Source organism: Protopterus annectens, chromosome 9.part0 (genome assembly GCF_019279795.1).
Source record: "Protopterus annectens isolate FY-2018-M chromosome 9.part0, PAN1.0, whole genome shotgun sequence".
Lineage (NCBI taxonomy): Eukaryota > Metazoa > Chordata > Ceratodontiformes > Protopteridae > Protopterus > Protopterus annectens.
Genome location: NC_056743.1, coordinates 56,314,311 through 56,340,205, shown reverse-complemented (window position 1 = coordinate 56,340,205; position 25,895 = coordinate 56,314,311). Strand labels below are relative to the sequence as shown.

Here is a 25,895-nt window from a genome sequence, read left to right as displayed (position 1 = left end):
TGGAATTTGCTTTCCACACCTACACTTGCCATTCCTGGATGACATTAACAAAAGAAAAGGCAGTAGCAATATATTAAAACCCCTACAGGGAACTTATCTGAAGCTGTAAGATGAACTAAGTTTTTCCCATGGCAGACCAAATCTATGAGTCAACCTTTCCGAATGGCGGTAAAAAAGTTCTGAAGATGGTACATGCGGATGTCCCTTTTATGGCTAAAGTTGTCTGGGCCTATGTATGAAATCCCACGTACAGGCAGTGGCTCTAAGCTCTTGTATACAAGCCAGACGTTGGGTCATTTGGGCAGAATACAACCCACATGTAAAGAATACTGCAACATTGAAAACGAGAAGATCTTAATCTCTTCTGTGACATAAACAGAACATGCTGGAGGGATAGATATGTACCAAAGAGAATACCACTGTCTTCTCTACATAAAGCAAAGTACTTCCCTTATTCTAGTCTAAGTTAATCTGGATGAATGGAATGAAGGATTTGAAATAATTGCCAGTGTATAAAAAGAAACTGCACCAATGACTTCAACTCTGGTTTAGCACTCTTGTCCCTTATGAATACTGGTATAATGTAAATGGCCAGCCAGGCTCCGAGTTATTTGTTCTTAAAATTAGAGAGACTTAAAACTTCATGAAAATGCAGGGCTACACTTACAAAGATCCTCATAGATCAATGGCCAGGTAAGTACCTACAAACTGATGAACTGAAGCATTTATGGTTTCATATATGAGCTCTCTAAACATAGTAAAGAATAGATGTGAAAAATCTAGTTGTGCAAAATCTTACCATAACCATAGATGTCCTTTTCTTCCATGCTGCAGTATTCTTAGTGTGGGATTCCCCGCCTCAGGCAACCTGAACGTCAGCGCCTATACAAAAGCTTAACCCTGGTTGCTGTAGGTGCGTGAGACGTCACACGTAGGGCCATAAACCAGGGACCTTAAGTATGACATCTGCATGCACAGACCTCAGAACTTGAAGGCCTGTCAGACAGTCCTAAAGAGAGTAACAAGTGATGTCAGCCAGAAGTGTCAAGTGTCATGCTGGCTAGTCTGCTCTTGGAGAAGAGCAGAGCTTACTAGTGGCTAAGAGTTATATCCATAGTCTAAACTAAATATAGGGGGTTGGAGGGAGGGAAGGAGTACAGCAACATGGAAGAGAAGGATATCTATGGTTATGGTAAAATTTTACACAACTATTCTATGTCATTCTATTCCTACGTTGCAGTATTCTTAGTGTGGGAGAGCACCACAACTTAATTAGACGGAAGGATGGAGGTAGAATTGGAAGATTCCAGAAACCCCTGCAGGTTTGTTTTAGCCAAACCTGCCCTGGCTCTGGAGACGTGGTCCAATTTGTAGTGTTTAGTGAAGGTGTGAATTATGGACCAGGTGGCTGCTTCCAGAATGGATGCTGTGTCCAGCCCTTTGAGGAAGGCTTTGGAAGTAGCCATGCCTCTGGTGGAGTGAGCTCTCACCCCTTAGGTTAACTGCTTGCCATAGAGTGAGTAGCAGAAGGAAATGGAATTTCTGATACAACATGAAATAGTTTCTTTGGAGACCGCCTTGCCCAGACCCCTGGTGTGGAAGGAGACAAATAGTTGGCTAGATTTTCTGAAAGGACTTAGTTTTGTCTAGGTAGAATCCAAGTTGTCTGTGTATATCCAGGGAATGGAGAATCCTCTCACTATTGTTAGCTGGAGAGGGGAAGAAGGTAGGTAGGTGACTGGATTGATTTAAGGACAGTTCGTTGACCACTTTGGGCATGAAGGAGGGGTTAGTGCATAAGGTCACCCTATCCTTGTGGAAGGTAGTATAGGGGGGCTGGCTATGAGAGCCTTAACTCTGACACTCTCCTATCTGAAGTGCTGGCTATCAGCAGTACAGTCTTCCATGTACACATTTGGAGCATAGCCCATGGTAGCTGGCTCAAATGGGGCCAGTCTTTGTCTTAGTTGAGGTCCCAGGGTGGTGGGATGGGTTTTCTAGGTGGTCTGATGTTTAAGACCCCTCTCAGGAAATGTTTTACATCCAGCCTGGATAGCAAAGTGGGATCTAGAGGTAGACAAGCTGAAATGGCTGAAAGGTGGACTTTCAATGAAGAGTAGGAAAGGCCATCCTTAATGAGTTCACACACATAGGCACGGACTAGGGATGGGTCTTCCTGGCCAGAGTCTCTCTCTGTCCTTATGTAGACACCATTTGGAGAATCTCTCCCATTTTGATAAATATGATTTCCTAGTAGCAGGTTTTCTGGCCTCCCCCAGGACTGTAAGAACATTCTCTGAGTAGTGGTATCTGAAAGGGATTAGAAGTCATCACCCAGAATGTCAGGCCTAAGATCGGTCGATGAGTGTGAATTAAGGGTTCCCTTTTGTTGTGTGAGTAGGTCCACCTTGTGGGGTAACTTGTGGTAATTACTCTTGGCTAATAAGAGAAGTAGGGGGAACCAGTGTTGCCTTGGCCAGCAGGGAGTCACCAGCAAGATTGTTGGTTTGTCCTTCATGATTTTCAGTAGGACCTTTTGGATTAGTGGGAAGGGTGAAAATGCATATAGAAACAGTCTCTTCCATGGAATGCTGAAAGCATCCACCCTCCAGGCAAGTGGAGAGTGATCTTTGGTGCAGAATTTGTTCAATTGTCTGTTCTGGGGGGATGCAAACAGATCCACTTGAGGTGTGCCTCACCGGTGGACAATGTCTAGAAAGGTCTCCCTGTTCAACTTCCACTCGTGCTGTAGAGAGGATGTTCTGCTGAGAATATCCACTTGTTTGTTGTCCTGAGAGGGAATGTATGAGGCCTGCAGGGTCAAGTTGTGCCTGGAGGCAAGGTCCCAAATTTGTATAGTTATCCTGCATATGAGGTAAGCTCTCGTCCCTCCTTGTTTGTTGAGATACCACATTACTGTGGTGGTGTCTGTGAAAATTTGAAGGGGCCCGGTAGCAGAATAGGAAGAAAAACCTCCAGAGTCAGAAGAACTGCAGTCATTTCCCTTACAGTGACATGCTTCTTTTGAAGAGTAGGATTCCATGCCTCCTGTACCCTGAAACCTTTGAAGGCGGCTCCCCACCCTAGGTCTGATGAATCTGTATGTAAAGCTGGGTTTGGGAGTGGATTTGAAGTGGTAGTCCTGGGTTGTGAAGAATTTCTCGAGTCCACGGGTTGTGAAGAATTTCTCAAGTCCACCACCTTAGTTCTGTTTTGAGGCAGAGTAGAATGGGAATTTGTTGCTCTAGGCAGTGTAGGTGGTGTGACCACATGTTTTTTCAGGAACCACTGGAACTTTCACATGTGCATTCTTGCTAGGGGAAGTATGGGGATGGTGGCTGCCATCAGCCCCAGGAGTTGCAGGAACTGTCTTGCAGACATCCGTGGAGCTAGTAAAAGGTTTTGGAAGTGCCTGGAGAGTGACAGGACTTGGTCCTGGGGAAGGAAATCCCACATCAGGTCTGTCCTGATCCTGCAGCCCAGAAAGATTTTGTCTTGCTTTGGGAGTATGGAGCATTTGTTTAAGTTGAGGGTGAAACCCAGGTTTTGTAGAAGGGAAGTGGTGAACCTGAGATGATTTTGGAGGAGGTCTTCTGTTTCTGCTAGGAGGAGAATGTCGTCTAGGTAGGGATAGATTTGAACACTTTTGGTCCTGCAGTAAGCAATGGCTGGGACAAGGCATTTTGTGAATAACCTGGATGCAGAAGACAAACCAAAGGGCAAGGCTGTAAACTGAAAATGAGAGGAGGGTACAGTACAATGAAAGAATTTTCTGTTGGGAGGGTTTTATGGGAATAGTACAGTTGTGTACACTTACCATAGATGTAGATGTTCGAGTGTATTCATTGTTGCAGTCATTACATTTGGGTAATCTGCTGGCAGGTTGCCCTCAGTCGGCCTGAATTCCAAAGTCTTGGGTCCTGCGTCGGTTGCTGTCTTCTCTTCCATGACGTCAGGTTGTCAGGGTATAAAACATACAGCCAACGCCATTTTCTTTAGTTTTTCATGCCCCTGATGTCAGTCATCTACAAGCATATACACCACATAGGTTGTAGAAGATAGGGAAGGAAAGATAAACTGTAGAGTGACAGGGGGATGGCAGGAGGGTAACCTGGACTGCAACAGTGAATACACTCAAACATCTACATTTATGGTAAGTGTACACACCTGTACTATGTTCTTCCTGTTTCACTGCTGCAGTCATTACATTTGGGTAGAATCCCAAAGCTATGGTTGGGAGGCTGGGGCTAAACAGCATTAGGTGCGGCTATAAGGTTCTGCAGTACTGCAGTGGCAAAGCCTGCCCTGGACTTAGAATAGAGAGGCAAATGGTAATGCTTCGTAAATGTGTGAACAGAACTCCAAGTAGCAGCCTCTAGAATGTCTTTGGTTGGCACTCCTCTAACAAAGGCTGTTGAAGTAGCTGCAGCTCTGGTGGAATGAGACCTAATGCCCTGGGGCACAGGTTTACCATGGTGTAAGTAGCAGAAACGGATGGAGTGGCTTATCCACTTTAAAATTGTCTGCTTCGAAACAGCCTTTCCTTCCAATCCTGCAACATATGACACTAGCAATTTCTCAGTTTTTCTTAAGAGCTTTAGTCCTGCTCAAGTAGAATCTTAGCTGTCTGTGTACATCCAAAGAATGCAGAATTCTCTCCCCTTTCTTCTGCAGATTTAGATAAAAAGTTGGCAGATTAATTGTTTGGTTAAGAGCCACACTGGAAACCACCTTAGGCATAAACGTAGGATTTGTCCTCAGACACACCCTGTCTGGGTAAAATATGATAAAAGGCTCTACAGCCATGAGGGCCTGTAGCTCTGAAACTCTTCTTGCTTAAGTAATTTCTAGTAGCAGAGCCGTCTTCCATGATAAGAACTTTATATCAGCAGTAGCAGCTGGTTCAAATGGAAGCAGGGTGAGCTTTTCCAACACATAATTGAGGTCCCATGCTGGTAATGGTGATCTTCTAGGAGGCCTTAATTTTTGGCTCCTCTTAGATACTGCTTTAGTAAAGGATGAGAAAAGATTGGTGACTCTGTATTGCAATGAGCCGATATAGCAGAGGCATGGATTTTGATAGATGAGAAAGATAGGCCTTTGTCAAGCATCTCAGTTAAGTATTGTAATATCTGAGGAATATATGATTCTGCTGCATCAGTTCCTTGTGCTTGATTCCAAGCACAGAATCTCTTCCATTTGTCAGCATATGATTTTCTAGTGCTAGGCCTTCTGGCTTCCAAAATGACATCCATCACAGCTTTACTGAGAGGTGTACTTTGTAGGATTACATGATTTGCCATGCTGCCAGGTTCAGAGTCTGTAGTTGATTGTGCAGGATCTGACTGTTTTGCTGGGACAGTAGTTGTGGTCTTTGAGGCAAGGTCCAAGCTGGGTATTGAGACAAGTTCCTTAGGATTGGGTACCAGTATTGGCGGGGCCAGTCCGGGGCAATCAATATCATCTTTGGCTTCTCTTGTCTGACTTTTTAGGAGGACCTTGGGTAGAAGAGGCAGAGGAGGAAAGGCATAAACTGATACGTTTTTCCAACTGAAGGATAGGGCGTCCACTTTCCATGCTTGTCTGTGATAAGTCCTTGTGCAGAATCTTTTCAATTGATAATTTTGAGGAGAGGCATACAGATCTATGTCTGGACTCCCCCATTTCTCTGTTATCATGCTGAAGACGTCTGGATTTAGTTTCCACTTGTGAGGATCCATAAGGTTTCTGCTCAAATCCTCTGCCAGAGTGTTTTGTTTCCCTGGCAGGAATTGAGCTTGAAGATGTATTTGGTAGGTCAAAGCGGTGTCCCACAATGCCATTGTTAATCTGCAAAGGGGGTATGAGTGTGTGCCCCCTTGCTTGTTTATATACCACATGACTGTGGTGTTGTCCATCTTTATCAGTAGTTGTCCTGGATGAAGTAAATCCTTGAAGGCTGTTAGGGCATTTTGAACAGCTAGCATCTCTTTCTGGTTGATATGTAGATGCATTTGTTTTGGTGCCCATATGCCCTGAATGCAACTTCCTGCCATGTGGGGCCCCCAGGCATAATCTGATGTGTCTGTTAAGGTTTGGCTGGCAGGGGGTTGAGTGAATGGCCGTCCCACGTTTTGGTGACAGGCCTTTGCCCACCATAGAAACTCCTGTTGCAGGCAGGGAATGAGAGGAATCATTGTTTCCAGACTGTGTGAATGTTGACTCTACTTTTTAGGTACCATTGAAGTTTCCTCATATGCAGTCTTGCATATGGAATGAGGAGGATGCAGGATGCCATGAAGCCCAGAGCTTGCAGAATTTGTCTTGCAGAAAACTGGGTTTTTGTTGCCATCAGTTTGAAGTAAGTAGTCAGTTGCCTTTGTTTGTCTGGCGTGAGGTAAGCCATCTGGGCAGTTGTATTCAAGCCTGCACCCAGGAATGTTATCTTTTGAGAGGGTACCAGTTGTGATTTCTTTTCATTTATTGTGTACCCTAGGCAAGTTAGAAGCCTTTTTACAAACGCCAGGTGTCGAAGAAGAGTGTCCTTGTTCTCTGCTTGAATGAGACAGTCTAAGTAAGGATAGATTTGTATACTTCTTTGTCTGCAAAATGCAATTACTGGTGCCAGGCACTTTGTAAAGACCCTGGGTGCAGTAGATAAGCCAAAGGGCAGTGCAGAGAATTGGTAATGCATTAAGCCAGCCTTGAATCTGAGGCATCTTCTGCACGACTATGCCTCTTTTAGGTCTAAAGTCACCAGCCAAGCATTCTTGTCCAGCATGGGCAGAAGCTGCTGCAAAGTCAGCATTTGAATTTTGGAATGTCAAGGTATGTGTTCAAAATTGATAAATCCAGTATTGGCCGCCAGGCCTTGTCCTTTCTGGGTACCAAGAACAGTCTTGAGTAAAACCCTTGTCCTTTTTCCTGTTCTGGTACTGTCTGAATGGCCCCCATATCCATGAGGGACGTAACCTGTTTCTGTGCCTCTGCCCATTGATTTTTTTGGCAGATCTGGCCAACCATTTGCCATTGGCGGAGTGTGGAAATGGAATTTGTATCCCTGTGATACAATGTTTAGTACCAACTTGTCCTGGGTTATTAACTGCCAATTTTGAGCAAAAAGTGCTAATTTTCCCCCTATGGGTGCTGCCAAAAGATAAGTGCTTGGTGTAGGCAGAGGGAAGTAATTGGGATTGCTTTCTGTAGGTTTGCGCTTTATCACCTCCAGATTTGTAGGCGGATGTGCCCAATTGCTTTGACCTGTATGAGTCTTGCGCCTGGTATCTGGAACCCTTAGGGCATCTGGATTTGTCCCTTTGAGCTCTGTCGGACACAGGAAAGGACCAATTCTTTGTAGGCCAGTGTCTACTGAATCTTGGTGGCTGTACTTGTAAAAAGTCTTTAACAGTTTGCATAGACTTAGCTTTGTCTTCCATTTTCTTTAAAACCTCTTCTGCCTTAATACCAAACAGGGAATCATGCTGTAAAGGTGCATCTAGCAATTTAGCTTTAACATGATCAGGCAAATTTTGTTCCTTTAACCAGGCATGCCTCCTAATCACAGATCTAGTAACTGCGGCCCTGCAGGAGGTCTCTAAAGAATCAAAACCACATTGTAAAGTATGCTTTCCAACTTGTTCAGTTGCATGCAATAATTCCTGCAATTCTTTATTTTCTGCACATTCTGAAATCAACATCATTTTCTGTTTCAGCAATCCCATAACATATTGCTGTTACTTAAGCATATGAAATTGACAGTTTAAGGCCCTGTTTGCCAAGGTCGCAGATGTATAAACCTTCGTTCCCCATCGGTTCAGTGCCCTTGAATCTCTGTCAGAGGGGGTAGGAGTTTTTGCTGTTGAGGCCTTAACTCCCTTTGGACCCTGTAAAATAGTTTCAGGATCAGCAGCAGGGTTTCTAAATACAAATTTATGTGAGTCAGGGACCCTGTCAGGCTTACTGGGAGCCGGAGGTAAGGAGTCAGGGGTAAAGCTTGACTCCGAAAACACATCATCCACAATGTCTAAAACAGGAGGAATGGCCAAAGGCTTGTGCTGAGGGAGAAGAAGGAAATCCCTGAGCCTCTTTTTTGATTCTGAGAAGTCTTGACTCTCCCAGTGAAAATGCACCCTCAAAGTATGCAAGGTTTCTCCAAATGAGTAATCCTCAGGAGGAGATGCAGAAGGAATAGACTCCTCAGCATCAGAATCCTTATATGGAGGTAAAGATAATTCCTGATCAGAAGAGGAATCTGAAGAAATAGAAACCTGATCTGAAGATTCATAATCAGTGTCTTGCCTAGGCCTCTTATCTTGAGGGGGATGGGTACCCCTGATCAAGGTAATAAGGTCTTCAGCCATTTTGATCATCTGTTTTTTAGACATAGAGGCCTGTGCACGTGGCTCAGGTGCCGTTTTTTTAGTTTTAGAAGTTGCTTTTGTCTTTGATTTTGCAGCTATCGTCGGTTTGATATACAAATGTTGAGGTCTGAATACACCCTCAGAAGCCGGTGCCTGCTCAGCAGCTCTGGACCCATCTGAGGGAGATACATCCATCAGTCCAACACCTTGAGAATCTTGCGGCATGCCAAACTCCACATGGGTGTCAGTAGAGGCCTGCAACTTGAAGGTAGCGGGTATCAGGGGTTGTGAAAGCACCTCACTGAGTACCGGCGAACCGGCGACTAGCTTAGGAGAAGCTTCGTCGTTGGTTTAGGATCTCAACTGCCTTTCTCTGTCCTTTTCCTTGCGTTTTTTATGTACTCCGGTAGTCGGACTGCTATCCGATGACATTTCTGAGTAGTTAAATCTGTTTCCAAATTACAGTGATGCAAAAATATACAGACGCTTAATAGTGCGTTGGTTAAATCTAACACAAAACCAACAGCCAGGCACGTTGTGATCAGGGCCTAGGCAAGGAATACAGTATAAATGGAAATCCTTAGGAGGTATTTGCTTCCCACAAGTAATACAATTATTAACTTTTTCTGACATCGGTAAAAAGCAAGAAAAAAATTTCCCCAATGGGGTACTTAGCTTTAGTGAAGACTTCGGTTCTGAAACTCAAACTCGAATGTTTCAGTAGTTGGCCGACCGGCACTTGCGAAATGCTTCTGCTTCGGGCACTGCGCGGCAAGAAAGACAAAAGAAAATGGCGTCGGCTGCATGTTTTATACCCCTGATGACCTGACGTCATGGAAGAGAAGACAGCAACCGACGCAGGACCCAAGACTTTGGAATTCAGGCCGACTGAGGGCAACCTACCAGCAGATTACCCAAATGTAATGACTGCAACAGTGAAACATGAACAACATATGGAGATAAGCCTCCTTTAGATCTACAGTGGCCATGTAGGCCTGGGCTGGGATTAAAGGGAGAAGAGTTTGAAGGGATAGCATCCTGAATGATGGTGCTTTTAGGAACTGGTTTAGGAAGGACAGGTCTAGTATTGGTCTCCAAGGCCCATCTTTTTTGGGAATCAGAAAGAGTCTGGAGTAAAATTAATTTCCTTCCTGCCCTGGAGGGACAGGTTCTATTGTCCCTAATTTTAAGTGTAGTAGAATGTGAGGAAAGAAGTGGATTTGATTCTTGGGTGGAAAGGCGATGGGCCTTAGGATGGGTTTCTCTTTCCAAGAAAGGAAGTATTCATTTTGAATGATAGCCAGTATCCACTGGTCTAATGTGATGTTTTTTTCAAAAAGGGAGGCAATGGGGGAGGCAGGCTGACAAAGATAGATGGGCAAGGTAGTCGCACATTGTTGCGTGCACTTCTATCCTGAAAAGGCAGTTTTGGAGTAAGGTGTGAGGTAACAGGTCTGGAGTAGGTTTGCCTCCTGGTTCCTCTCCTGTGCCTGGTAGAGGAGGGGGTGCCAGAGGAAGGAGTTCTCCTGACAAAAGAAGTCTTTGCAGGATAATTCCTGTAGTACGTAGGAATAGGAGACACAAGCAAATGCTTGGTGTCCTGCAGGTCCTTACTTTTCTCCTGCAGGTTTTTAAAAAGTTCTGCAGACGGTTTGCCAAACAAGAGGTTATGGTCTAATGGGACATCCATAATTTTAGGTTTGAAATCCTCTGGGAGTGGTTGGAGGCAAAGCCAAGAGTATCTGCAGAAAACTGAAGCAGAAGCTCCAGACCTAGCAGACTCCTCTGCAGCATCACAACTGCACCTAATGGAATGTCTGAATACCCGAGAAGCCAGTGACAGTTTAGATGCTATCTCAGGTTTAGTAGGGCAGTCAGGGGTGGCAGCCAAGAGATTGGAGGCTTTTAAAACTAGGTCCAGGGCATTTTACCATGTTATTTTGGTAACTGATAGCTCAGAAGGCCAGGTTGGGGGAGGTGTACACTTTTTCCCCCAATCCTGTCCATGCTTTTGCTATCCTTATCAGTGGTCAGAAGAGATGCTGAAGGAATCAGCCTGGAATGCTTGCCAGGAGAGACAGCATTATTGTAGGGTTTCCCATGGGAAGCTTAACCAAGAATGTTTGGTCATCAGGCACTATAGAACCTGTCCGGTCTCTTAGGAGCAGGTGGTTGTGAGTCTGGATTCTTGGATGCAGAAGTATCCAGATAGGCAGGTAAGACAGGTGGGATGGCTGACGGGGAGGGCGATTCCACTTGAAAAAAGTTCAAAATACCGCCACTGGGTGTCAGTCATCTGGGTAGTGTCCCATTTGAAGTATTCTTTCATCTTTTTAATTGCTTCCCCAAAGATAATATCCTCTGGTGGGGAGTCCCCTTCGATGGATTCCTCATCTGGGGAATAGTATTCCAGAGGAGAGGCAATTTGTGAGCTATGAGAAACAGACTCATCAGGTTGACAGACGAGATCGGACAAGAGTCCCTGTGGACTATGATGTTTGCAGATGACATGTGATATGTAGTAAGAGTACAGAACAGGTTGAGGAGACCCTGGAGATGTGGAGATGTGCTCTAGAGAGGAGAGGAATGAAGGTCAGCAGGACTAAGAGAGAATATATGTGTGTGTGAATGAGAGGGAGGCTAGAGGAATAGTGAGTATGCAGGGAGTAGAGTTGGCGAAGGTGAATGAGTTTAAATACTTGGGATCAACAGGTCATAGTAATGGTGAGTGTGGAAGAGAGGTGAAGAAGAGAGTACAGGCAGGGTGAAGTGGGTGGAGAAGAGTGTCAGGAGTGATTTGTGACAGACAAGTACCAATAAGAGTGAAAGGGAAGATTTAAAAGTGGGTAGTGAGACCAGCTATGTTACATGGGTTGGAAACAATGGCTTGACAAAAAGGCAGGAGTCAGAGCTGGATGTGGCAGACAAAGATGTTAAGATTTGCAGTGGAAGTGACAAGGATGGACAGGATTAGGAATCAGTATATTAGAGGGTCAGCTCTGGATGGAGGGTTTGGAAACAAAGCCAGAAAGGCGAGATTGTGTTGGTTTGGACATGTGCTGAGGAGGGATGTTGGGTATATTGGGAAAAGGATGCCAAGGATGAAGCTGCCAGGTAAGAGGAAAAGAGGAAGGCTTACGATAAGGTTTATGGATGTGGTGAGAGAGGACATGCAGGTAGTTGTTGTGACAGAGCAAGATGCAGAGGACAAGAAAAAATGGAAAGAGATGACCCGCTGTGGCGACCCCTAATGGGAACAGTCGAAAGAAAAAGAAGATGAGTAGTAAGGTTCTAAATTCTCCTCCTCTCATTCTTAGGTAGTAGTCAAGGGGAGAGAAGTGGCAGAGGCAGGCCTAGCACTAAGCACTGGAATAGTGGAGGGGGAGAGGTTGTGGGCCTAAGAGTCATAAAAGCCTGCATCAAGGAGTTAGTAAATGATTACCAGTCTGGGACTCCTTCAGGGGTAGGCGTCAAGGTGTTTGCTTTTTTTTGTTTTCGCTTGGAAGGCGTAGGTCTGGGAGAAGGCCTGGGTTCTGGGGCCTGGGCTTCAGGTAATGGCATCCCGGTCGGTCGTCCAACTGTTTCTGGTTCCCCCTCGACATTGGTAAGGACCAACATCTGTGCCGTCTCAGAGGACATGCAGACAGTTACTTCTGAAGCGACTTCCTCAGTGGGAGCCGTCGAAGTATACTGTTCAATTGGACATCCATCAACCACTAGATCAGAAGCTGGCTGGATGTCGAATGGCGGAGAGGCAACAGAGGTAGTCCCGGAAAAGTACAGTTGTGTACACTTAACATAAATGTAGATGTTAGAGTGTATTCACTGTTGCAGTCATTACATTTGGGTTATCTGCTTGCAGGTTGCCTTCAGTCGGCCTGATTAACAAAGTCTTGGGTCCTGCATCGGTTGCTGTCACTTCTTCCATGACGTCAGGGGTATAAAACATGTAGCGGACCCCTTTACATCAGTTTTTCTTGACTCAGATATCAGGTGCACCCCTAATGGGAAGCAATTAAACATAAAAGCACAAATATATACCTCCAACAAAAAAGCAAATACACCAAAAAGGCTTTTAAGCATAGTAAAGGAAAGTAGAGGTATAGCCAAAAGAAGTTAGGGGGCTGGAGGGAGGGTAACCAGGACTGCAACAGTGAATACACTCTAACATCTACATTTATGGTAAGTGTACACAACTGTACTATGTTCTTCGTGTTTCACTGTTGCAGTCATTACATTTGGGTAGATTCCCAAAGCTATGGTTGGGAGGAGGAGTTTAGATAGCATTAGTGCCTGCTATAAGGCCCTGCAAGACTGCAGTGGCAAAGCCAGTTCTGGATTTAGAGAAAATTGACAAATGATAAAGCTTGGTGAAAGTATGTACAGAACTCCAGGTAGCAGCTTCTAGGATGTCCCTGGTAGGGACGCCACTGAGAAAGGCTGTAGAGGTAGATGCAGCCCTGGTGGAGTGAGGTCTGATCCCCTGTTTTTCCATGGTGCTTATAGCAGAAATTAATGCAATGGCTTATCCATTTAGAAATGGTTTGCTTTGAAATAACCTTCCCCTCTGCCCCTGCAGCAAATGCTACCAGCAGTTGTTCAGATTTCCTTTGAGGTTTAGTCCTGTCCAAGTAAAATCTAAGTTGTCTGTGCACATCTAAGGAATGCAGTATCCATTCCCCTTTATTCTGTGGATTGGGAAAGAAGGTTGGAAAATGAATGGACTGATTAAGAGCCACACTGGATACCACCTTGGGCATGAAGGATGGATTGGTTCTGAGGGACACCCTGTCCACATGAAAGATGATGAAAGGTTCCACTGCCATAAGGGCCGGTAATTCAGATACCCTTCTAGCTGAAGTGATTGCTAAAAGGAAAGGTGTTTTCCAAGAAAGAAATTTTAAGTCTGCAGTAGCAGCTGGCTCAAAAGGAGGTAGAGTGAGTTTCTCCAAGACAAAGTTAAGGTCCCAGGCTGGGGTTGGAGCTCTCCTAGGTGGTCTCAAATTTTTGCCCCCTCTGAGGAACTGCTTGAGCAGTGGATGAGAGAAGAGGGGAGGTTCTGTGTTATAATGAGCAGAAATGGTTGAGGCGTGGATTTTAATGGAGGAAAAAGACAGGCCTTTGTGAAGCATCTCAGTTAAGTATTGTAAAATCTGAGGTAAATTGGGCGCTGCTGTGCTCAATCCTTGAGATTGGTTAGAGGCACAGAATCTTTTCCATTTTTCAGCATAAGATTTTCTAGTACTAGGCCTCCTTGCCTCTAAGATGATATCCATCACAGATTAGCTGAGGAATGGTAAAGGAGAGATTAAGTAATTAGCCAGGCTGCAAGGTTCAGTGTTGGAAGCTGAGGGTGCAGAATCTAGTTCTCCTGCTGAGACAGCAGGGAAGGAGTCTGAGGCAGGTGCCATGGAGATAACCATGACACGCTGCACAGGAGGGGGTACCAGTGTTGGCGCGACCAGTCTGGAGTAATTAAAATCATCCTTGGTTTGTCCCGTTTGATTTTTAGTAGTACTTTGGAGAGCAGAGGCAGAGGGGAGAAGGCATAGACTGATAGGTTTTTCCAGCTGAAGGACAGAGCATCCACTTTCCAGGCTTGTTTGTGGGGAGGCCTAGTGCAAATTTGTCCAATTGGTAGTTCTGGGGAGAGACAAACAGATTTATATTTGGGCTCCCCCATTTGCTTGTCAACATGTAGAAAATCCTTGGTTCCAGTTTCCACTCATGTGGGTCCATGAGGTTTCTGCTTAGTCCGTCTGCCAGTGTATTTAATTTTCCTGGCAGGAACTGAGCTTGTAGGTGCACTTGGTAGCTCAAGGCTGTGTTCCACAATGCCATGGCTAGACTGCAGAGGGGGTAAGAATGTGTACCCCCATGCTTGTTTATGTACCACATAACAGTGGTGTTGTCCGTATTTACCATTAGTTGTCCTGGAAGAATGTGGTCCTTGAATGCTGTCAGAGCATTCTGTACAGCTAACATTTCTTTTGGATTGATATGCAGGTGCATTTGACTTGGGTTCCATTTGCCCTGAATGCACTTCCCTGCCAGGTGAGCCCCCCATGCATAGTCTGACGCATCTGTTGTTAGGGTTTGGGCGGCAGGGGGTGGTGTGAAAAGTAGTCCCTTGTTTTGGTGGCAGGCCTCTGCCCACCAAAGGAAGGCTAGGTGCAGGCAAGGTATGATAGGAATCATTGTTTCTAGGTCTTGAGAATGTTGACATAATAGGCTTTTTAGATACCACTGTAGTTTCCTCATATGCAGTCTTGCATATGGAATTAGAAGAATGCAGGAAGCCATGAACCCCAAGGTTTGCAGTATTTGTCTTGCAGATAGCAGGGTTTTTGTGGCCACTTGTTTAAGTAGGATGTCAAATGAACTTGCTTTTCTGGCGTGAGGTAAGCCATCTGGGAAATTGTATTCAAGTTTGCACCCAGGAATATAATTTGTTGACAGGGTACCAGGTGTGACTTCTTTTCGTTTATGGTGTACCTCAGACAAGTTAGAACTCTTTACAAAAGCCAGATGGATTCAAAAGTATGTCCTGGCTTTCTGCCTGAATTAGACAATCGTCCAGGTATGGGTATATTTGAATATTTATTTGCCTGCAAAATGCAATAACTGGAGCTAGGCACTTTGTGAATACCCTGGGCGCAGTAGATAAGCCAAAGGGCAGTGCAGAGAACTGATAGTGCGTGTAGCCTGCTTTGAAGTGTAGGTATCTTCTGCAAGATTCCCTGTTTGGGATGTGCAGGTATGCTTCTTTTAAATCTAGTGTTGCCAACCAGGCATCTTTGCTAGCATAGGAAGTAACTGGTGAAGAGTCAGCATCTTGAACTTTGGAATCTCCAAAAAGCTGTTAGTAGACAGGTCCAGGATAGGACGCCACAAATTGTCCTTTCTGGGTACCAGGAAAAGTCTAGAGTAGAAACCTTGTCCCTTTTCCTCTTCTGGTACCAGCTGAATAGCCCCAATGCTGAAGACAGAAAGTACTTGTTTTTGGGCTTCTGCCCACTGATTTGGGGGTAGGTCCAGCCACCCACTTCATGTTGGCAACGTGTGGAAGTGAAATCTGTATCCCTGGGACACTATATTTAAAACCCATTTGTCCTGGGTAATGAGTTCCCAATTCTTTGCATGAAGAGCAATCTTTCACCCCAAAGGGGCAGTCAGTTGATAAGTGCTTGGAAATTTTAAAAGGAAGTCATTGAGACAGTTTACCATAGGGGGGAGTCTTATTATTCCCAGACTTGGAAGTGGAGGCCACCCCACTGCTTAGCTGTGTGTGTCCCCTGGGACTGAAACCTGGGTTTTTTTCTGCGTCTGGGTTTGGCTTGAGAAGACCTGGAAGGGGCTGGAAAGGAACAATTCTTAGAGGGCCAGTGCCTACTAAATCTAGGAGGCTGAACTTGTAAAAAATCTTTAACAGTTTGTATAGATTTAGCTTTATCTTCCATCATTTTAAGAACTTCCTCAGCCTTGTTGCCAAACAGGCGGTCCTGATTTAAAGCAGCATCCAACAATTTAGCTTTAACATGATCAGGTAAAGATTGCTCCTTAAGAACACAGACCCAGTAACAGCAGCCCTGCAAGAGGCCTCTAATGAATCAAAACCACATTGCAAAGTATATTTTCCAACTTGTTTGGCAGACTGCATTAAATCCTGTAATTCTTTATTTTCCTGTCAGGAATCAACATTTTCTGACTAAGCAGTCTAATAACATGTTGCTGATATTTTAACATATGAAACTGGCAGTTTAAAGCCCTAATGGCCAAGGTTGCAGAAGTGTAAACTTTCTTACGCCACATATCCAGCACCCTGGAGTCTCTATCAGAAGGGGTAGGATTTTTAGCAGTAGAAGCCTTAATGCCCTTGGGCTCCTGTGAAATAGTCTCTGGATCTGCAATAGGATTTTTGAAAGTGGGACTCGGGGACCCTGTAGTATTTGTCAGGTTTTCTGGGAGCAGGAGGCAAGGAATCAGGGGCCAAACTAGATTCCAAGAAAGCATCATCAACAATGTCTAGTACAAGAGGAATAGCTAAAGGCCTATGCTGAGGTAGGAGAAGGAAATCCTTAAGCTTTTTTTTGAATCAGAAAAATTCTGGCTTTTCCAGTGGAAATGCTCCCTTAGAGTATGTAAGGTTTCCCCAAAAGAAAAATCCTCAGGAGGGGAAGCAGAGGGAATAGAGTCCTCTGCATCAGAATCCTCATAAGTAGGTAAGGGCAAATCCAGATCATCAGAAAAGTCAGAAAAAACAGAATCCTGATCAGAAGATTCAAAATCAACCTCAGTCCTAGGCCTCCTAGAAGGGGGGGGGGTTAGCTACCCCTGATTAGAGTTATTAGATCTTCAGCCATTCTTATTTGTTTTTTAGGCATAGAGGCCTGAGCATATGGCCTGTGCATCGTTTCTTTAGACATGGATCGAGATTTAGGCCTAAGTAATGAAGGAGGCGTCAATTTAATATGCAAGTCCGTAGGCCACAATACACCCTCAGAAGCCGGTGACTGCACAACAGCTCCAGACCCATCCAAGGTAGAGGCATCCGCAGGTTCCATAGTCGAAGAAGCATCTTGCGGCATACCGGACTCCAAATGGGTCTCAGTAGAGGCCTGCAAATCTGAAGTAGTGGGTATCAGTGGCTGCGAAAGCGCTTCACTGGGTACCGGCGAACTGGTGACTAGCTTAACGGAAGCATCGTCGGCAGCTTTGGACCTAGATGGTCTGTCTCTGTCTTTATCTTTATGTTTTTTTTGGAATGTCAGTAGTTGGATATCTTACCGAAGCCATTTCTAGATAATTAAACAGAGTACCGAAATAGTTTGAAGCAAAAATGAACAGAAGACTAATAGTTCGAGGATTGAACAAGGCACAAAACCGACAGTGAGGGACGTTGTGGTCTGGGCCTAGGCAAGGAATGCAGTACGAATGAAAATATTTATGAGGTATTTGCTTTCCACAAGGTAATACAATTGTTAACTTTTATTGACATCGGTTTAGAGCAAGAAAAAGGATCCCCAACGGGGTACTTAGCTTTTTTGAAGACTTTGGTTCTGAAACTCGAAAATGAAAATTTCAGGAGTCGGCCGACCGGCACTTGCGAACTGCTTCTGATTCGGGCACAGTGCAGCAAGAAAGACTGGGGCAATGGCGTCGGTTGCATGTTTTATACCCCTGACTACCTGACGTCATGAAAATGAGACAGCATCCGACACAGGACCAAAGACTTTGATATTCAGGCCGAGTGAGGGCTACCTGCAAGCAGATAACCCAAATGTAATGACTGCAACAGTGAGACACGAAGAACATCATGAGTTAGAAGTCAGGGATCAAACTGAGGAAGTAAACAGGCTAAGGGATTACATTAGGTATCGATTACTCAACATTTTGGAGTACAGAGTCCGAGGAAGTATCAAAAAGAAGAGAGGGCCAATGTGGCTATAAAGGTGTGTGAGACTACGAGTGGGGTAAATGAGAGGATATACAAGAAGTGGGTAGGAAAATGTGGCCCCTAGAAGGCGGCAAGCAGAATGGTAAACAAGATGGTGATAGCAGTAAAGGCTCAAGATTAAAGGGAGTTGGCAAAATGGGTTAAAAATAAAATCGGACTTTTATGTACCTAGTAAAAAATCAAAAAGACACCGAGACCTGACTAGCTGTGCAAAGATGTGAGGCAGATCCCAGAGGACTGGGAAAAAAACAGAAGAACTGAATGAATACAATTGAAAGCAAGGGTCAGATGCCATGCCACCTGTAGGGGTGTTGGGCAAAGCAGGAAATAATGCAGGCAGGTACCCAAACCGAGATGGAGGGCACGAAGAAGAACATGCAAGACCTTATGGAAGTTAAAGCATAAGAAGACTGAATGCCACCATCAGCCCTCTGAAATCTGGGCAGTGTACTGGCAGGAACCCTGATGTGAAATTTTCAACAGATCATTGGCTAGAGTGGTAGTGCCAGAAGACTATAACTGTGACATCTGACATGGTGGGGTGGAAGCAGAAAAAATCTGGGAGAATGATATATAGGGGCTTAACCACAGTAGTAAATAAATCATACTGACGAGGTGGGCTGCTTCTTGGAGGGAAAAATCTCCAGGACAGCTGCCACATGGGTCAAGGTGAGAACGAGCTGTTAAGCATACCTGATATGGTCTGGGTTGCAGATAAACTTAATAGGTGTATTAGCTGGTATATCTAGGCTTAACCGAGGCCTTTGACTAGGTTACACGTGAAGAGTAAAAAAAATAAAAAAATGGATCTCAGCACCAGAAATAAAAAACTCACTAATTTTAATCCAAATACAAATAGCAGAGCTTTCAGGAATAATCCCTTCTTTAATGCATATAAATCACAGTTCAAGTACAGAGTTTTTAAATACAGCACATGATCCCATAGAGCTCAGCTTGTTATACAGAGAACCTAAAGTTTAAAGACACAGTAGCACATATAAAAAGCACATTCAAATGCAACTTAAACAGCAGCATTCATTCATGCCAGGAAAACTAGAAGACAGAAGTAAAAGACCAAGAGTGATGAACTGAACTCCAAATCTGAACTGTATGAGAGAGACATGAAGTCTGAGGGAAAGTGCCAGGAATAAGGAAAGCAACTGGTGCAATACAGTGGGGGTAATGTCTGGTGCAGTACTGCGGGGGTAATGCTGATCCTGTATTCTTTAACATGTCTGTTTCAGACATCTGAGGGAACACAGGACAGGTCCAACCTCTTCACTGTTGACACAAAGACAAATGCACAGCAGAAGTGCAGCGAAAGAATCAATGGAGGAATGTGGAAATACTGACCAGGTGAGCAGAAGGGCAGCCAGTGAGGACCAGTGCAGAGAAATGCAAAGTAGCACACAAGCCACAAGAGCCTGAAGTATCTGCTGAGGGGAGAGCAGCCCGTTGGTATTCTGGTCACAAGAGGACTGGGACATCATGAGCAAAGTGACAGGGTAGTAGTAACGTCAAAGAGAATGCTGGGGTGTATACTACTGCACCGTGGACAGTCCACATCATGAAGACTACATGCACTTCTGGAGGCTATATGTTGAAAGGGACATCAGACTGCTGGCAGGACACAGAAAAAATACAGGAAAGGGGACATATGTCCAGACACTTGGAGAACTGGAGATCTTAATAACAGAGCAAATGAGATGTGGAAAACCGCTATGGATAAAACACGCCCATGTCTGTTAGATGTGAAGGGGGTCATAATTATAAAGGAAGGGAAGAGGGGGCGGGAGTAAGGCATCAGACTGTAGCCGCTAACTACTCCCTAGAGATCTGAAAATAATTTGTTTACAGAAAGAGTCGCAGACTTTTCAAACACACTGTCAAGAATGGTTAATCAAGATGGAATCCACAAAGGCATTCAGAATGGAACTAAGACAGGTGGAGAAAAGGTGAGGGGAATGCAGAGATTGGGGGGGCAATACACTGCTACATGCATTTAAAGGGCAAAGTCAACAGGCTACATGCATTTAAAGGGCAAAGTCAACAGGCTTAAAAGTTTCTTTCTGCCATCTAAAATGTGACGCAATGGGACAGACAAGTCTCAGTACAGCGAGACGGTGTTTGGAAGTGCAAGGCCTACAGTGAGCCTAGCATGGGTATCGTGTTACTGGTGGAGTAAACATTTTCTCTCTCACCATGTCTCCACAGATTTAAGAGAGATTTCACAAGTCTAGTAAAGTATTAAGAATGACAGAAGTAAAAGTCAGCTCAGGGGAGGCAAAGGTAGTTGAACACTTTCTTCTGACCCTAGTCCAAACTCAAAGACAGGCTTTAGGGACTGGATGATGTGCCACAGAGTCAAACATAACAGAGTAAGTGGTACCTTCTCCTACATCACACTCCAAATATCAGCTGCTGAAGATCTAATAGTCAAACATAACAGAGTAAGTGGTACCTTCTCCTACATCACACTCCAAATATCAGCTGCTGAAGATCTAATAGTCAAACATAACAGAGTAAGTGGTACCTTCTCCTACATCACACTCCAAAGATCAGGTGCTGAAGATTTAACTCTGATTGTGGCTGCTATTGCTGGCACTGAGTAGGATGTTGATCTTCTGCCAGAGGGGGTGATCACTGCATATCAAGGACATAGGCTGATATGGTGGACTTCACAGAAGGTGGAAACCTTGGTCGTGAGCTGTCCTAGGTCCCCTGTACTAATCCTCTCTGGTGTCTTCTTGGCCTCACTGAAACATCCCTCTACCCATTCCCTGCACTGGGTTTTCTCCACTGCTACAAACCTTCAAACATTTAGGTAGGCATCTTAACTTACAGCAGCACTTTCAGGATGCTACTGAAGCAGTGGTACTCACTGGACCCTCCAATGCTATGCTCCAGAGTCTATAAAAAAAAACATTGTGGTCTTTCATTTTACTACAAGGACCAGACTACTCATACAATGAATGTCTTAATTTTCCAATTTTGGATGTTAGGATGAATTCCAAAAAGGAGAAGCAGTAAGAAAGAAATGGAGTTCCTGGGGCCTGAAGTAGTACTTCATGTTGACACAAGAATGCACCGCTGCACACATCCACTTCCTGCCTGTGGATGCTTGAGAATATGAAAGGAACTAACCAGAAAGATGGTTCCCAGAAAGTGAAAAAAGTCAACCCACTCGAAGGATCCCTGAAATCAGCTCCGACAGTTATAGGTGTACAGTATTTATAAGTCAGAAATACAAGTTAAGTATTAAAATTCACTGAAAGAAATGCTTGGCTTATGATGATGCAAATTTCCTGAAAAGAAAAGTACATTTTTAAGTAAAATTATAAAAAAAAAACAGTTCCAAAAAGGATTGCATCAAATAAAAGATGTAAGAGCATTCTTCATAAATAATGAAAACCTTTGCTGTACAAGGAGTACATTATTATACGCAGGACTGGATGTCACAGGTCAGCCTAGATCTAAACTAGAAATCAGTCAGGTTTATTTAGGTTACTCATGACAAAATTTATGCTCAGACTTGAGTAGCAAGTGGTAGAACATAAAATGCCAAACCTTGTACTTCTGTTGGAGGTCAGTAAGAATGTGTAAATTCCAGACAGTTTCCACTTGCCATCAAACCAGTTCTGTCCACTAAGCACTAGTCATAGTCATCACTAAATGTGCCAAGGCTTCAGGAGAAGTACCAACATTACATTTTATCATCACACAATGTCACTCTCAGTGCTATCAGAACCCTCTACACATCATATTACAATGTAGACTACAATGTAGACACTCGGGTGTAGGACAACCCTCGACACATCATCATACAATGTACACACTCAGGTCTGTGATACCCCTCGACACATCATACAATGTACACACTCAGGCATATGATAACCCTCTACACATCATCATACAATGTACACACTTAGGCATATGATAACCCTCTACACATCATCATACAATGTACACACTCGGGTGTATGATAACCCTCTACACATTATTACATATCATACAATGTATACACACATGTCTATGGCAACCTTCTACACATCATATTACAATGTACACACTCAGGTCTATGATACCTCTCGACACATCATCATACAGTGTACACACTCGGGCGCATGATAACCCTCTACACATTATTACTTATCATCATACAATGTACACACACACAGATCTAAGGTAACCCTCTACACATCATACAATGTACATACTCGGGTATATTAACCCTCTACACATCATCATACAATGTATACACACAGGTTTATGATAACCCTCTACACATTATTACATATCATTATACAATGTACAAACACAGGTCAATGGCAACCCCCCTACACACATTCATACAATGTACACACTCAGGCCTATGATAATCCTATACACATCATTATACATCATCATACAGTGTACACACACAGGTCTATGATAACCCTCTACACATCATATTACAATGTGCACACTCGGGCGTATGATAATCTTCTACACATCATTACACATCATCATACAATGTACACACACAGGTCTATGGTAACCCTCTACACATCATATTACAATGTGCACACTCGGGCGTATGATAATCTTCTACACATCATTACACATCATCATACAATGTACACACACAGGTCTATGGTAACCCTCTACACATCATATTACAATGTGCACACTCGGGCGTATGATAATCTTCTACACATCATTACACATCATCATACAATGTACACACACAGGTCTATGGTAACCCTCTACACATCATATTACAATGGACACACTCAGGTCTATGATACCCCTTGACACATCATCATACAGTGTACATACTCGGGTGTATGATAACCCTCTACACATCATTACACATCATACAACGTACACACACAGGTCTATGATAACCCTCTACACATCATATTACAATGTACACACTCAGGCATATGATAACCCTCTACACATGATTACATATTATCATACAATGTACACACACAGGTCTACGGTAACAGTCTACACATCATCATACAATGTACATACTCAGGTCTATTATACCCCTCGACACATTCTCATACAATGTACACACTCTGGCGTATGATAACCCTCTTATACGTCATTAAACATCATCATACAATGTACACACACAGGTCTATAGTGACCCTCTGCACATCATTGCATATCATCATACAATGTAAACACACAGGTCTACAGTAACCCTCTACACATCATCATACAATGTACACAAGCTGGCATATGATAACCCTCTACACATCATTACACATGATCATACAATGTACACACACAGGTCTATGATAACCCTCTACACATCATATTACAATGTACACACACAGGTCTATGATAACCCTCTACACATCTATTAAACATCTCACATTAGTTAGTCTTACAATGACAACTCATGGATTTCTGCAATCTCACTAATTTGCTATAAGTAGAGTATATATAATTTATAAGTCTCTTTCATGGAATGTTCTAGAAAATTATAAAGCAGATAAAGCATGCTGAAATGACAGCGTTACTAGTTGTAAACAACTATATAATGTACTCAGCTAGCTCAACAGTTCTGATCTCCTGAATGAATGACAAAGGGAAGCTTTCAGCTCAGCAGTTACACCAGCAATACACTCTGCCAACTGTTCATCATTATCTAAAATCATGCCTCTAAACTGCTGACCAGATATACTCCGAATGAACACATATATGCATTTGTGTGTATATATCTGAATGTATATATCACCCCTTTACCTCTCTTTTATGGTACACATCTTCTCACTATAACAAATGAGACCATCTACTGCTCTGCAAATGCTGTATTCAAACGTTACTCATGCACATCTTGTATTACTGTACCCTAGACTGTGCTGCAAACTGGTCAGTTCTGATTACTGCCCCACCACTGTACCCTAGACTGTGCTTGACACTGGTCAGTTCTGATCACTGCCCCACCACTGTACCCTAGACTGTGCTACAAACTGGTCAGTTCTGATCACTGCCCCACCACTGTACCCTAGACTGTGCTGCAAACTGGTCAGTTCTGATCACTGCCCCACCACTGCACCCTAGACTGTGCTTGAAACTGGTCAGTTCTGATCACTGCCCCACCACTGTACCCTAGACTGTGCTTGAAAGTGGTCAGTTTTGATCACTGCCCCACCACTGTACCCTAGACTGTGCTTGAAACTGGTCAGTTTTGATCACTGCCCCACCATGGTAAACAAACTTAAATTAATGAATAAAGACAAATATGCCTTCAAAATATATACCCCCATAACCTTATGATTTAAGTAAAATGTATTTTGCTATAATTAAATAAAACTATGCCTCTGCTAAGGCTGGGTACTTGTTCACATTTATTTTGCCAAAGGAAGGCATTAAGAAGTAATGTTACCCAATTCTTTTTTTTCTTCTTTGCATCACTCTCCATGTTGCTGCCGATGCTCGAATGGCTCGTAGCGCTGTTAACACTCGACATGCTGTCAGATGAATGCTGTCTATGGATTTGCAGGTCACCAGGTTGAGTAGGTCTACTCCCTACAGGAAAATGTTTTAAGACAGAATTAAAAATCTGATTTAGTCTGAGGTGCCGAACAAAATCAAACTGGAAATAAGTAAATAAGTAAAATATACATCCTGCAAACAGCAATACTCAATACTTGTAATACAGTAAAACCTGTAAACATGTTATTAAATGTACTGGAAAAATGAAAAAAAATGAAATTAGTCCTTAAAAACCCCACAAGCCTTGTTTAATGCTTTGTCTAAATGAATATCAGGTCCCTCCTATTCACAAATTTTATTCATATATGTCTCTAGCATTTACCAACAGTAAACAGTATGAAGATTCTATGCATTTCTCAATTGTATCATATAAAGTTAAATTTTTCAGACGATACAACAGGATCACACTTAAGCATATGGGGCAGACTTGGGAAAAGAAATATAAAATACATTATGTATAGTCTTGTATACATAAAAATATTAAGTCCATACGTTAAATGAAGATAGACCTTGGAAAAATGGACTACCATTAACAGATGGTACTATATACACAGTAATAAGAAAGACACAGAAGAAAAAGATTAAAGAACTAGATTTTCAGAGCAGATGATAAATGGGGTGGGTCTATATTAAAACAGCAAAGAGGCATTTAAGTGATCGCCTCTTCGACGACACAAAGAGCGAACGCACTAAAGTGCGAACACTCAGAACACCGATTTCTTTCCTTGGGAAAGAAATCAGAAATCAGTAGCACTAACACACAAACACACACACTTTCAAACATTACAGTGTTGGGGACTGTGCTGCCTATACCCCCCTAACTACATATACCAACTCCGAGATCGCACTACAGTGAGGAAAGGGGCAAACACACGGGGAAGGCCAAGCAATTTCTTTCCCAGGGAAAGAAATCGCTGTTTTGAGCGTTCGCTCTTTATGTGTCGGCGAAGAGGCATTCGCTTAAACGCCTCTTCACTGTTGTAATACAGACCCGATAAAAGGGGATGAAGTAATAAAATGGGGTTAAACTAGACAACATTTTGGGTTACTAAACTCTGATCAACCTGAACATATAGGTTAAATGTTAGAGTTCAAGGAAAGTGTGCAAAGGTTTGTTAAATCACAAACAGTAGATTTTATAACTGACAGCAGAAATGAGTGACCAGAAAACAGTAATACGTAGAACATATAAGGCAATAATAAATCTGAAAAGGCAATACAGTACACAGGTAAAAACAGATGGCATGAACGATTAAATAAAGATATTACAGATGATCCGTGGAGGGAAATATGTCTTAATCCTAGATATGCAACTAAAATGAAAACATTTTGAATTTTTGCATGGAAATGTTTCCACAGGATTTGAAAAAAAATGTTCTCGCAGGCAAGAGGTATGTATTGGAAATGTGAGGGTTCAGAAAGACGTTCTGGGGAGCATATATTCTGGGAATGTGCGGAGTTGCTTCTGTACAAAAATGACATGAATAATATGCTAAGTCTTATACCTGGAAGATAATTTACTCTCTGTATACACAGGTTTTGTTTTGGTGTGCAAAATAACATACTAAATAGATGACAATGTTGCTCTCTTTAGTGACAATACT

The 25,895-nt window shown here is 43.3% G+C and overlaps 1 protein-coding gene across 1 annotated transcript in view; it reads right to left on the bottom strand.

Moving 5' to 3' along the window:
* Nucleotides 1–25,895, bottom strand: part of LOC122810494 (neuron navigator 2-like) — a 2,968,645-nt gene that overhangs the window by 399,847 nt on the left and 2,542,903 nt on the right. The window contains exon 28 of the mRNA XM_044082075.1: nt 24,182–24,324. Coding sequence (XP_043938010.1) covers nt 24,182–24,324 — 143 coding nt within the window. The remainder of the gene's footprint in view (nt 1–24,181; nt 24,325–25,895) is intronic.